Source organism: Apteryx rowi, unplaced genomic scaffold (genome assembly GCF_003343035.1).
Source record: "Apteryx rowi isolate R43461 unplaced genomic scaffold, aptRow1 scaffold_1378, whole genome shotgun sequence".
Taxonomy (NCBI): Eukaryota; Metazoa; Chordata; class Aves; order Apterygiformes; family Apterygidae; genus Apteryx; species Apteryx rowi.
In genome coordinates this window covers 26,267-38,591 of record NW_020447617.1, presented here as the reverse complement: position 1 = coordinate 38,591, position 12,325 = coordinate 26,267, and the positions used below count along the sequence as shown (strand labels likewise).

At 53.8% G+C, this 12,325-nt stretch overlaps 1 protein-coding gene across 1 annotated transcript in view; it reads left to right on the top strand.

The window, feature by feature from the left end:
- LOC112961754 (zinc finger protein 25-like) overlaps positions 1 to 5,178 on the top strand; it is a 16,625-nt gene extending 11,447 nt beyond the window's left edge. The window contains exons 2-4 of the mRNA XM_026057248.1: positions 1,698 to 1,824; positions 2,321 to 2,434; positions 3,172 to 5,178. Of these exons, the coding sequence (XP_025913033.1) occupies positions 1,698 to 1,824; positions 2,321 to 2,434; positions 3,172 to 4,538 (1,608 nt within the window). The 3' untranslated portion in view covers positions 4,539 to 5,178. The remainder of the gene's footprint in view (positions 1 to 1,697; positions 1,825 to 2,320; positions 2,435 to 3,171) is intronic.
- The last annotated feature ends 7,147 nt before the right edge of the window (positions 5,179 to 12,325 follow it).

The following is a 12,325-nucleotide window of genomic DNA, read 5'->3' as shown; positions in this document are numbered from 1 at the left end:
AGCGCGGCGGGGAGCAGACGCCGCCTCCGTTCGCGCCGGGCGGGCGGTGAAGTCTCGCAGAGCCCGCTCCCCGCGGCAGCACCCTCCAGGTGGTGCTTCTGCAGGTCCTTCTGGTGTTCCTGCTTGCCACAGGCTGACTTAGGTGCTCTAAGGGGCTTTTGAAATCGTCTTTTTTATTGCCTTTTTCTTGACTCCGCACCGAGCAGGCAGTGTCTCCAGGGTAATGAGCAATGCTGTTTAGGTTAGCACATTTATTATTAGCTCTTTGTGTTCCGAGAGAATACAGTTGTTGATAGGTAAGTTAACTTCTTTCTCTGACTTATTAATCAAAACATTGTGCTTGGCAGCATTTGCAGGACCATTTGTTTTTGCTGCGTCTGTTTGACTGATTTATGAGACAGACATCTTCTGCAGAATCTGGAGCACCCAGCCTCCGTGTTTATGGCTAAATATTTATGTGTGCTTCCGTCTCCACACTGAGAGCCTGCAGCACAGCAGACCCCATGGCTGCTCGGGCGAGGCGGGGGATAGAGCACAACCAGTGCCTGGCACCAGTGTTAATGATAAACTAGTCTGCTTGCTCCTGGTTTATCCCTGCTGGTGTTCTGTGTTCTGATACAGATTTGCGTTCATAGGAATCTCCATGCTCCTGTTGCCTTGTACAGTGACTCTCTATCCGCCTTCTCAGTGCTGTCGGGAAAGCCACAGAATCTGGGGTTTCTTCCAGCTGTCTGAGTTTGTGCTGTGGTGTAAGGGCGTGAAAATCTGGTCCTTGCGGGACCAATCAGGATGAGACTTAGGTTGCTGTTCCCATGTCTGCTATGTATGGCAGCTCTAAAGCTGTTCATGTTGATGACAGCCAAGAATCTCACAGGTCCTGCCACCCCCAAAACGCAGGGCCAGTTGCTGCAATCCCTCACGTCTCCTTTTCTAGGAAGTCTAAATGTAACTCCTCTTTCCCTCTCTTCTGGGCTATGGTCCTCCCTTTCCAGTGTGATTTCAGGCTGTCCTTTCCAGTCACCTTCCAGCAGCCTGCTCTGAGTTGCTCCACACCTGACAACACTGTTCTTGAATCTCTGAGATCTTCCAGAACAGCATCTTCATCCAGCTGACATCTTTGCAGCTGTATCTAGTGTTACTCTTGTTTCTCCTTTGTTTATCTGCTTTAGAGAGAGGGGAGGGGACTGAGGCTTTTCCCTAGAGCTGAAATCTCCCAGGAGCATTTGCGGAAGGTCTCTCTGTGCTGGCAGCAAGCTAGATCCTGCTGCAAACAGCAGCACGTGCGGGGTTTGCAGGGGAGGAGGATTACAGAGGGGAAAAGCTAAATGGAAAGCAAGAGGACCTTAAAGGAGGCCAGGAGGTTTGCTTGGAGAAAAGCTACTTGCTGGGAGAGAGGTGGAGTATAAGGGCCAGTCTGAGGGGTGTTATGGGTCTAGTGGCTGCATCCTGAGTCTTTTCCGAGGACACGAAGAACAGGGATGGGAGATGCTGTGGATAACAGTGTCCCCAGCTGGTGGGCACTGCTTTCTTTTGCTCCCTATTCTCTAGCATTGCCATGGTGCTAAGCTCCAGCTGGTGTACTTGAGGCAACAAGCAGTGGTGTCAGGGACTGAGGGGGTTTGTCCGTACTCGCAGGCTCTCCCCGCTCCCCGTCAGTGCGGCCGCACGTGCTGAGCAGGGCTTGCTTTCTGTTGCAGGTGCTGGTGACGTTTGAGGACGTGGTCATCTATTTCTCCCCCGAGGAGTGGGCAGAGCTGGCAGGATGGCAGCGGGAGCTGTACCGGCAGGTGATGTTGGAGAACTACGAGGTGGTCACCTCGCTGGGTGAGGACTTCACTGGAGCTGTAGGACTGGGATGGAGCTAGAATTTACCTAATTAATTGAGCTGGAATCCTTGAAACTGAAAATCTAGGTGTTTTTATTCTGATATCTGAATGTTGATTTAGCAGCTCTAATTGTGTGGGCTTTTACACTGCACATAAATGGGCCTGGGCAGTACCCCAGGGACAGCAGTCCTGGTGTTAAAGGCTGTCCAGGGCCGGGTGAAATGCAGGGGAGCAGGCAAGGAGAAGACAGCGAGATGGGGAAAGTTTAAAGGCGAAGGAAATTAGGTAACAAAGCTGCAGCCTGGCAGGGGAAGCCTGGCATCTCATGAGGGGCCACGTAGCAGGAAGAAAAAGCAAGAAAAGAGGAATGTGAAATGTGCACGAGCTGGGTGTAGGTGGGCAGAGAGCAGAGATGGGGGTGAAGGTGGGGGAGGACAAGCCATCCCAGCAGTGCCAGTGCGAGAGAAGGTTATTCTCTGTCTGCCCTGCGACAGGCTGGCCCTGTGTCAAACCAGAAATCATCTGTAAGATTGAGCGAGAAGAAGAGCCGTGTGTAAGAGACCTCCCAGACCCCCGTGAGTGGAGAAGACACCAGATCTCTTTGCCAGGTGGGTACCAGGAGATCCCAAGGGGTTGGGGAGCTGGGGAGAAGGGCATTTAAAAACAGAATGGTCCCATCAGTTCTTAAATGCTCCCGATACTGCACCGTGAGGTTCCTTTGGCATCCTGTGCTGGAATAAACTGCTACCCACTCAGCTGTGTCCTTTAGCCGGGAAGTCAGTCAGGCTCGGTGCAGTGTCCAGGACAGCTTCCAGGGCTGCTGGAAGCAGTAAGGCAGCTATGTGGTTATAACTCTGCTCCAGAGTGGGTCTCGTAGGAGCTCAGGTACTGCCCGTGCTCGGGGTTGGTGAGAGCTTGCTCAGAGCTGGAGAGAAGGACCCAGATGGCAGGAGTTCCTCCTCTTGGTGCCCCCATGCCCTGGCCGAGAGCAGGCAGTGGTCGCCACCGGTGTTCGCCGTCTGAGTTCCCCAATGTCTCTGAAGCTCCGAAGGGCGGTCGGCAGTGTCCTCGTGGTGGTCGGGTTGTGGGTCAGTGTTGTGAGAAGAGGCATCATGATCTAACAAGGTCCTGCTTCTGCTGGCAGCTCTGCGCTGCAGCAGGGACGGCTCCACAGTCGGGGGAAGAAGAGGAGCTTTCCTCTAGCAGGAGGCATTTGGACGGTTGGAGGCTTTAGCCCCCTGTTCCCCCGAGGGATGCCTCGGGTTGCTGTTCCCTTTGGGGAGATCTCTTAAATGTGCTGCTTTATTCCACCTTGGAATAACCTCTGGACTCTCCTCTTCGTTAGATGGTGACATCCAGATGAAAAAGGAGGAAGAGGAAGGCCCGGAAACGCTGCCAGCAGCCGCTGCGTTCCTGGGGAAGCCTGAGCCGTGCTCAAAGCGGTGGGGCAGCTCGGCCCGCGGCCGGCCGGGCAGGAGGCGGGGGGGTCCGGCGGTGCGGCCCCGTACCCAGCCCCTCCTGGCTCTCCGGCAGGCAGCCCTGCTCAAAAAAAACCCGCCCACGTGTCCCGAGTGCGACAAGAGCTTTAAGAGCAACACCGCGCTGACCATCCACGAGAGGAGCCACACGGGTGAGCGGCCGTTCAAGTGTCAAGAGTGCGGGAAAGGCTTCCCCTCCAAGGGGGACCTCAAGAGACACCAGAAAACCCACGCGGGGAAGACAGAGCCCCCCTCTCTTGGAGCTGCGATTTGCCTCCCTCCGAAGTTGCTGCTTGCTCGGCCCCAGCGTGGCCCCCTGGGACCCAAGAGGCCCCACACGTGCACCCAGTGCGGGAAGAGCTTCAGCAAGAGCCGAGACCTCAAGAAGCACCAGCAGACGCACACGGCAGAGCGGCCCTTCTCCTGCCCGCAGTGCGGGAGCAGCTTTCGGCTCAAGCAGATCCTGGTGTCGCACCAGAAGGTGCACCGCGGGGAGAAGCCCTTCCGCTGCACGGACTGCGGGAAGCAATTCAGCCAGAAGCATCACCTGCTGAGCCACCAGCGCGTGCACACGGGCGAGAAACCCTTCACCTGCACCCAGTGCGGCCACCGCTTCAGCCAGAAGCACCACCTGGTTAGTCACCAGCGCATCCACACCGGGGAGCGCCCCTTCATCTGCACCCAGTGTGCCAAGAGCTTCAAGGACAAAAAGACCCTCATCATCCACGAGAGGATCCACACTGGTGAGAAGCCCTACAAGTGCAATGAGTGCGGCAAGACCTGCAGCCAGAAACAGCATCTGAAGAGCCACCAGCGCATCCACAGGGGCCCACGGGTGCTGGGGGCCCTGGAGACCAGATGGAGAGAGGATGCGGTGGTGTCCCCACAGGGCACCCGGGCGGAGGCGAAGCCCTTCCAGTGCGCAGCGTGCGAGAAGAGGTTTCGGGACGAGAGGATCATGCTGGCTCATCAGCGAACCCACGCTGAGCAGGGGCTGCTGAAAAGCATCCCCCACGTAGGACAGAGCCTGCGGCTGGCTCTGCAGCACAGCTCCCAGCTGGAGCAGGCGCGTGGCCCCAGCCCGCTGCTGTCTGGGGCCAGCCCTCCCCAGAAGCTGGCTCTGACGGCTCCACAGGGAGCCCTGGCTGCCAAGAGACCTTTCGCTTGCGGTAACTGCGGGAAGAGGTTCACCCAGAGCAAGTACCTCCGGCTCCACCAGAGGAGCCACACGTGAAGCAGGGAGCGAGCGGCAGGCAGCGTCCTTCGCAGCGAGCTCCAGCTCCCGGTGGTGCTCGAGCTTATCCCGAACCGAGCCAGCCAGCCATGGGGACTGCCCAGCCGCTTTCCCGGAAACTACTCTCACCTCTCAGCCTTGCCATGAGAAACATCTCCTTGAAACACAGACTCGAGCCCCCCACCCCACCTGTGCTTCTTGAGGGACGCTCTGAAAACCTAAATGTTTCCTATGGACGGCTCACCCTGCTGCCTCGCTGCCCCGTCGGTACCCTGCAGAACAGCTGGAATGGAAGTGGAGTAACCGGGATCTTCCCTGGCCTTCTGATGACAGTCGGCCCTTGCTAGTTTGCACAAGTACTTGTGAAATCGCTGAATTTTGCCAGTGAGACAGTAAGCATATGATTGCTCTGTATAATAGGCACAGATGCTGCTTTGCAATGAAGGTAGCTCATTTATTTGACCGTGTAGCTAGTTTTATTTATTTTGTTATATTAGGAAGTGTATCTTGTAAAAGTGAAGATGTCTTAATAACATGAAACCTCACTATGCTGCTCCCTGTACGAGCAGACCTTTGCGAAAAGCGGCAAAGCTGTGTCTTACTTGCCTAATGCAGCGGGTTCTGCCGCGTGCTGCGGGAGTTCACCCTTCTCTGGATCTCTGGTATAAAGCCCTCTTTTACCTGAATAAGCGTTAGCAGTGGTTCCTCTTCCATGTCGTGTTCAAGTCGCACTGTGGTGACAGCATGCCGCATGAAATAACTGTTAACCCACGGCTTGACTGCTCATGATATAAAAATCGTAATAATACTTCCAGAATATTTTATGGGAAAGGAGGGAAGGTGCTTTTTCTTTTGGACAGTAAATTAAAAGTTTCTTGACGCAGATAATAAGCATTGGTGGTTACCTGGCAATCCATGGTAAACCACATGCTGCTTCTCCCAAGAGCCGCTGCTCTTCCACAGCAACGTCTCTTGCATTTCCTCAGTGCGGATGTCCAGAGTGCTCATTTCCTCTCCTTTGGAACTGCTTCCCCTGACAATGTGTATTAGGACGTGGCAAGAAATCCTGTTCTTTGCGGAGAGCTGAGGGCTCTGTCAGACTTCGGGAGGTGAAGCAGCAGCTGGATGTGTGTGAGGGCTCTCCTCTGCGCATCTCTCCCAAGAGGTGTCATCCAGACCTTGCCCGAGAACTGCTGCTCTTCTCGTGGGCAGACAGCAAATTTTCATCAGCAGAGGAGTAATCTGATCAACTTTTCAGGGCAAATCCTAGCCAGGCCCCTTCTTCTCTTTAAATTAGGCTCCCCACAAAAACTCTGTCTCAGGTATAAGGTTGCAATTTTTGACAGATGAATTTTTATAAACCCCTTATCTAAAGCTATATAACTTTATCTAAAGCTATATATAAAGCTATATATAAAAAAGAAGCGAGGATATTTCTTCAGAATGAAAACACTTTGTGGAAATCGCAATTGAAAGAGCTGAGTTGAAGGCATCAAACAGAATATACTTTCAAGACCAAAGGAGGGCTGTGTAGGTCCATAGAGCTGTCAGAAAAAAAGATCTTCAAATGCCAAGTGACTTGGGGAGGTTAATGGTCTCCAAAATAATAGGCTAGTACAGATCAATTTTCATGTCACCTGTTGCACAATTTGAACAATAGAAAAAGAAAAATGCTGAAAAATTCATTAGTGCCCAAAGTTTTACTGTATATCCCCCAAAACTGTAGTTGATGTTGGTGGTCATGTAATTCAAAGCCTGGGTCTTAGGTTTGGTCTTCAGGTATTCAGAGTCTCTTTGGTATTTTAGAGAAGCAGCAAGAGCTCAAACTATGGAAAGATGTGGGATTGCTTCAGTGTCTAGCTGGAGAGGTCCTATTCGGCAAAGACTGATGCTCTGGTTTATGGGCCTGTGGTTGTGCTTACATCACTGTCCTCTGATGATAGATGAAATTCTGAGCCCAGAAGCTGGAACTACTGGAACCTTGAACTGGTGTCTGTTAGAGAACGGACGATTTCACTTACTCACAGGGTCACCTGGGGCCCCTCTGCTTGGCTGGACAAGCAGCAAAGCCTCGATCAGAGAGAGGATATTGTCTCATGCCTGCGAGGAGGAAAAGCAGAGAAGGCAAACTTCACGTCCTAGCAGCAAGCAGGCAGCCTTGGCACTGATCGGCCAGTCTGATGGAGATGGAAGCTGGTCTTTCCAGGAAGGTGCCTGAGGATAGCAGGCGCTTTGCAACTCCTTGCACAGGAGCTGCTCCTATCCTTCTCTCAGCCTGGACAGAGCGACCCGCTAGCACATGAGAGATGGGCTGTGTGTGCGCTGAGAAGCAGTGGGCACAGAAAAAGCAATCTGGAGTATTCGGGCAACCTGGGTCATGCGCTTGTTTGAGAGAGAGTTCGGGGACTCGGCGGTTGCGCTCCCGTTCGGTGTCGAGGCCGCGTTCCAGCGTGACGTGTCTGCACCTCCAGTCTTGCTGCGATGCTCAGGGCACACGCTCCGGCTCCAGCACTTGCTCCCCTGTCCCTTGGGGTTGCTTTCACTGGCTCTGGGCAGATAGCACCAAAAGTTCAGCCTTACAGAATACCTCAGCCTAGGGAGCCAGACATGCGCCAGCCCCCGTTTCTTAATGAAATCGGGCCCATGGATTTAAGCCAGGGCACCTCAGAGCGTTTGTGAGGACAGAGCATTTGGGCAGAGCTGCAGAAGGATGCGAGGGCAGCTGCTGGGGGCAAAGCCCGGGGCCCGACCCGGGAGAGCAGCGGTGGCCACGCTGCCGTGGGCATTTCCAGCTCCGGCAGGCAGACGGCACTGCAGCCCCGCTTCATCAGAGCCCTCGATTTCGGCGGATGCTCTGAGCCAAAGCTGCAGCGTTCAGCCCTGGGGCAACGGCGGGGGGGGATTGCTAGGGGCGGTTTGCTCCTTTTGCCTCCCGCTTTGAGCGGGGCCCTGCACGCAGCGTGGGGTGAAGCGCGTTTCTCTGCAAGAGAGCAGGGCTCCTGCTCGGGGGGAATCCGCAGCGCAGCCCCCGCTGCTTGCACGGACTGGAGCGGCTGCGCAGCGGGGCCGGTGACAGACTTCAGAGAGGGTTATAAAGACATAAAGAGTTATAAAGGCAAGAGTTATAAAGTTATAAAGAGTTATAAAGCCAGCCGGGAGAGATGACAGGTTGCCTAGAGTGCAGCCATGCCGGCATCCTCACGTAGGTAAACTTGTTTTCATTTTCCTGGCTGGGAGCACCGACAGTTGCTGAGCCCGGTGCGCAGGGTCCATACACATCCAGTGCATCCGGATGTGTGGATATTGGCACTGGGCTTTGCATATAACGGACTGAGATTTTAATGCATGTAAGACTGTGGAATCAGCTTCTCATTCAGGACCCAAAGAGTCTTTTGGAACTCCCTAATTCCCTTTGCACATCCCAGGAAGGTGAATTGACTTAATGCAGTGCCCTCTAACGAAGGAAAGGTGTCTGCGCTGTATATATATATATATATATATATATATATAATAGAAGTGCTGAGACGAGCAGAGGCAACTGCTACGCCTGCAGACGAAGAAGTAGGTCCCTGTAGCACAAGGAAATGCAGGTGGGCATCGGTGTTTCAGAGGAGGGTTGCAGGCCATCGCCCCAGGGCAGCATGCCCTTCGCTCTCGGGCGCTCGCCTCCCTGCGGCATCCCAGTGGCAGCTCCTTGCAACATGCCAAAAACTGCAGGGCTTCCCTCTGTTACAAACAGCTTTAAAGCAGGTATTTGGAGACTTCTATATTTTGGGTTTTTCACTTGCTGGACTGGAACCTTCATCTATCCATACCAAACAAGACACGGTTGCAGAGACCAGGCTGCAAAGGTGCAGCTCCTTGTGCCCCAACAGCCAAAAAAGGTTGGTATCAGTAGGACGGGACTGAAAACAAGACAGCGTTTTGCGTGCTCGGCGATTAGCTTTAACATCAGCGCCCTCGGCAGCAGGGGGATGTGGGCAGCGGTGAGGCAGAGCATGAAAAGTGGGGTGCCTGGGCAGGGGCTACGCTCCGTCCCCGAGGGGTGCTGCTGGGTGGCACGGCACAGGAGACAGCACCCAGGAGGGCTGGGCAGCCGTCTGGGTCCGGACCACGGTACCGGAGCGTGGGATGAGCCGGGGAGCAGCGTGTCCTGCTGGGAGGAGGGAGCCGAAGGGGAAGGAGCGATTCTCAAAGGTGCGGTGCAGACAACGGGAGGCTTTACTGGCAGCTGCTGCCAGAGCAGCCAGGACCCCTGCACCCCCCCGCAAGGGCTTACCTGCCTTTGCGCCGCCCTCTGCTCGGATCAGCCGTCCTCTCTGCCTGGTCTGTGCAGCTCTCTCTCGTCGCAGTAACGCAAAGCACAGCCTCCAAAATGGCATTTATCCCCCCCAAAGTCTTGCAACTATTAAATCCAAGCAGAGGAGAAAGACTGATGCGGTGAGCAATCCTGGGGGTCCTCGAACCCCGGTGCATTTCTGACGTCCTTGTGATGCTCCCCTCACCCGGCCTTAGGCACAGGCCAAGGAGCGAGGAAATTTCCATGCCGTGACCCTCCCCTGGGGGCTCAGGGTCTTTTCACGGCGATGGTCACAGCTGAGGACATGAAGCGCTCGCGAGACCTGCCAGGGTGACTAAGTATCATAGCAGGCCAATGCGCTTCATAGACAGCACTGCCCCCTTCACCCCCCATTTAATTCAATAAAGCATTTGCGTAACTTCCTCGGAGGCTCCTGGATTTATTCTGAAGGTGGCAGAGGGAGAACCTGCTGCTTCTCTAGTTAGCCCCACCGTGAAATTACATTCACTGTTGAATTTATACCTAATGTGAACTTCTCTCTTCAGTTTCCAGCCGGATTCTGGCTGCTGCTTTGTTTTAATGCCTGGCGCTTTCCCTGGCAAAGGTGGTTCTCCACCTTGGTGAGACGAACAAAGTTGTCTCGCATTAGAGCCATTTTCCCAGCGTTTTGCTAACCTGTGGTTTCAGCGTGCCCTGTCTTTCCTCTTATGAGAGGGAGCGCTGGAAGTACTTCAGCATCATTTCCCGGGTGAAATCGCCCCAGGGGGCCTGTCCCTGCCTGACACCACGGGCTCGCGTCCGGCTCATCCTCTCCAGCCCTCCAGATCACTAATGAGAACATCAGTTAACGTCAAGCTTAGTTTTGAGCCTTGCAGTCTCCGCAGAAAGCTCCCATCTCACAGCGATGCTCCCATTAAAAGCCACCGCCGGGCTCCTTCGGTGCCCGGATATTAATCCTTTTATAGCCTGGGCTTTGCTGGTGTCCAGCAGCCCGTTCTGTGCTAGTACCACAAAGGCCTTCGCCCAGCCGAGGCTTGGTGCCGCCTTGCAACTAGTGCAACGGAGCCGTTTACTTCTCCTCATTAAACTCTCTTTATTTAGAAATATAGAACGAGCAAAAAGCAAAAAAAGAAACCAGGATTAACAGGCACAAATTATGCCAGCAGAGCGGCTGCATACAAGCCGAACGTGGACACCGCGCTCTGTTACCGCCAAAGCGCAGTCCAATGGGGGGAAGCGAGTTCCCTTCGCCCGCTCTCCCTGCAGCCCGGCGCACCGCTGGATTTCCAGCCAGCGAAGGAGCCCGCGGCCTTGCAGCGCTGCTGGGGTTTATCCCACGAAGTGACAGTGGCTGTACCCGCAGCCAGGAGCTGGGTAATCCAGCCTGAGTTCCTCCCTTCCTGCACCTGGCAACGGGTTATTTAAAAGTGCAGATTTTTTACTGCTTGACTTTCTGCATCCTATTCAAATATATTTGGTATAAGAAATAAGTGCTATGTCTTCAACTTCATTACACAGATCTTTGACAGTTACGCTTGTAAACCTTCTTCATGCTCAAGGCAACATTAGTATATTTTAAAGATATTATCCTGGGGGGGGGCTATAATTTCTTCTTTCAGATGAAAACTAGCTTGCATTATTTTGTTTATAAAGATAACTATTGATATTTCAGGGTTATTTTATCCCAAACCGTGAGCTCTATTTTAGATATTGAATAATGTTAGGACTGTAGCTTTCTAGAAGCATCTGCCTGGGTCGGTGGTCTCGCAGTTTGCCAGCCTGCACGCTGTAAGATGTCTATTGCTACAGCAAACCAGCATGGAAATAAAAGAGAGCCTTGACCCCTGTAATTTAGGTGTAAAGCCCGTGGGCTCATGCCAGCCTGGGCCAAGCCATGCGTGTACTACACGAGCATATTCCTGCCTTTCTGCGCCTCTCTGCTCCCAGCTCAGCAGGGCGCTACCGAATTTCGCGTTCTGCATCTCTGTCTGGGGGCTGCAGCGCATCCCAACGGGGCGGGAAGAAATATGGGACCGACAGCTCCACGGAGACCTGCCTCCGGCTGCGCCACCGAAATGCGCAGCCTCTGGCACCACGGAGGAGGGCGCTGGGGAAAAGCAGCCCTTTCCCACCGCCAGCCGTACGAGCGGGGCTGTGCCCCGGCTGCAGCCAGTCTGCCTTTGGTACTACAGAAAAAGAGACTGAAAATAGAACTGCAGGAATAAAGCAGAACTAAAATCAAGGGTACAAATGAGAGCTGTCCTCATACTTAACATTAAAATGTTTTCACCTGCATTCTGCAATTTGCCAGGAAAGCAAACCCTACCCGCCTCTAACGCTTTGCAGAAAGGTCTGCTGCGATAGCGAACCGGCACGGAAATAAAGGGACAGCTTCACCCCTGCAATTCAGGTGTAAACCTTGCCGGCTCCTCCGTGGCTGCTGCTACGTGAGCGTATTCGTGGCTTTCTGTCCTCTCCTCCCAGCTCCAGAGTGACACTACTCCTAGCAGGGTCAGGCTCCGCTGTCTTAAACAGCAGCTCAGCGCGGAGCTGAGAAGAGTAGCAGTAGCTGAGCAGCTCTACACGGCTGTAAGTCCGGCTTCCTGTCAGCATCCCTGCAACTGCAAAGTAGAAAGAAACTCATCAGATGAAATGCATATGCACATAAAGCAACCCAAAACCTTACGACCCTGTGCTAAACTCAAGAAGCTGCTCTGAAGCGCACAGAGGGGCTGCTTGAGTTCCAGCTCATGGACCGAAAACACTGGTTTTGTTAAGGCATCAAATGGCTTTTCGCTCTTTCTTCCAGAGCAAAGGAGAATGAGGTGTCAAGTAAAACGTCCCTATTTTCTTCCCAAGGGCAGAGCCTGCTTCTTCTCCTACATTTTAAAGGGTAGCTCAAAAACCATGTGTCCATCAGAAACAGTCCAAGTCCTGATTTCCAGGTTGCTTGTCTCCATAACTTTTCTGTATGAGCTTCAGTCATCACCAGTTGATCTGGTTTCACTTTTCGAGCTCTGGGATTTATCATGACCAGTGCGCGTAGATGCTTGGTCACCTCAGAGTGAGGGAAACCTCCTTGTTCGTAGGAACGCGAAATTCAGCCTCTTGTGCTCACACCTCTTCACCTGGCTCCCACTCCTCCTCCAGCCGGTTCAGGAAGACACAGCAGGTCCTTGATCCAAGCCCGCACTAACCTCTCCCGCACGTTACCGATGGGGCTCAGAGCCGCGGTGCCTGCAGTGCTCTGACCGCATGGACAACGTAGGGATGGCCGGCGAAGGCTGCACGTTAACGGACCCCAGAAGCACCCGGTCGGCTTCTCTACCGGCGTAACCTGGCATCGCTCCTTTGAATTCACCGGGTCCGCGCTGATCTACCCCAGCTGATCTCTGACCTGTGCTGTGTCCTCATAGTCCCCCCCACCCCACCCCATTTCTTCCACTGGAGCAGAAACCTATGTGAATATGTGGGCAGTTAAGCAGAC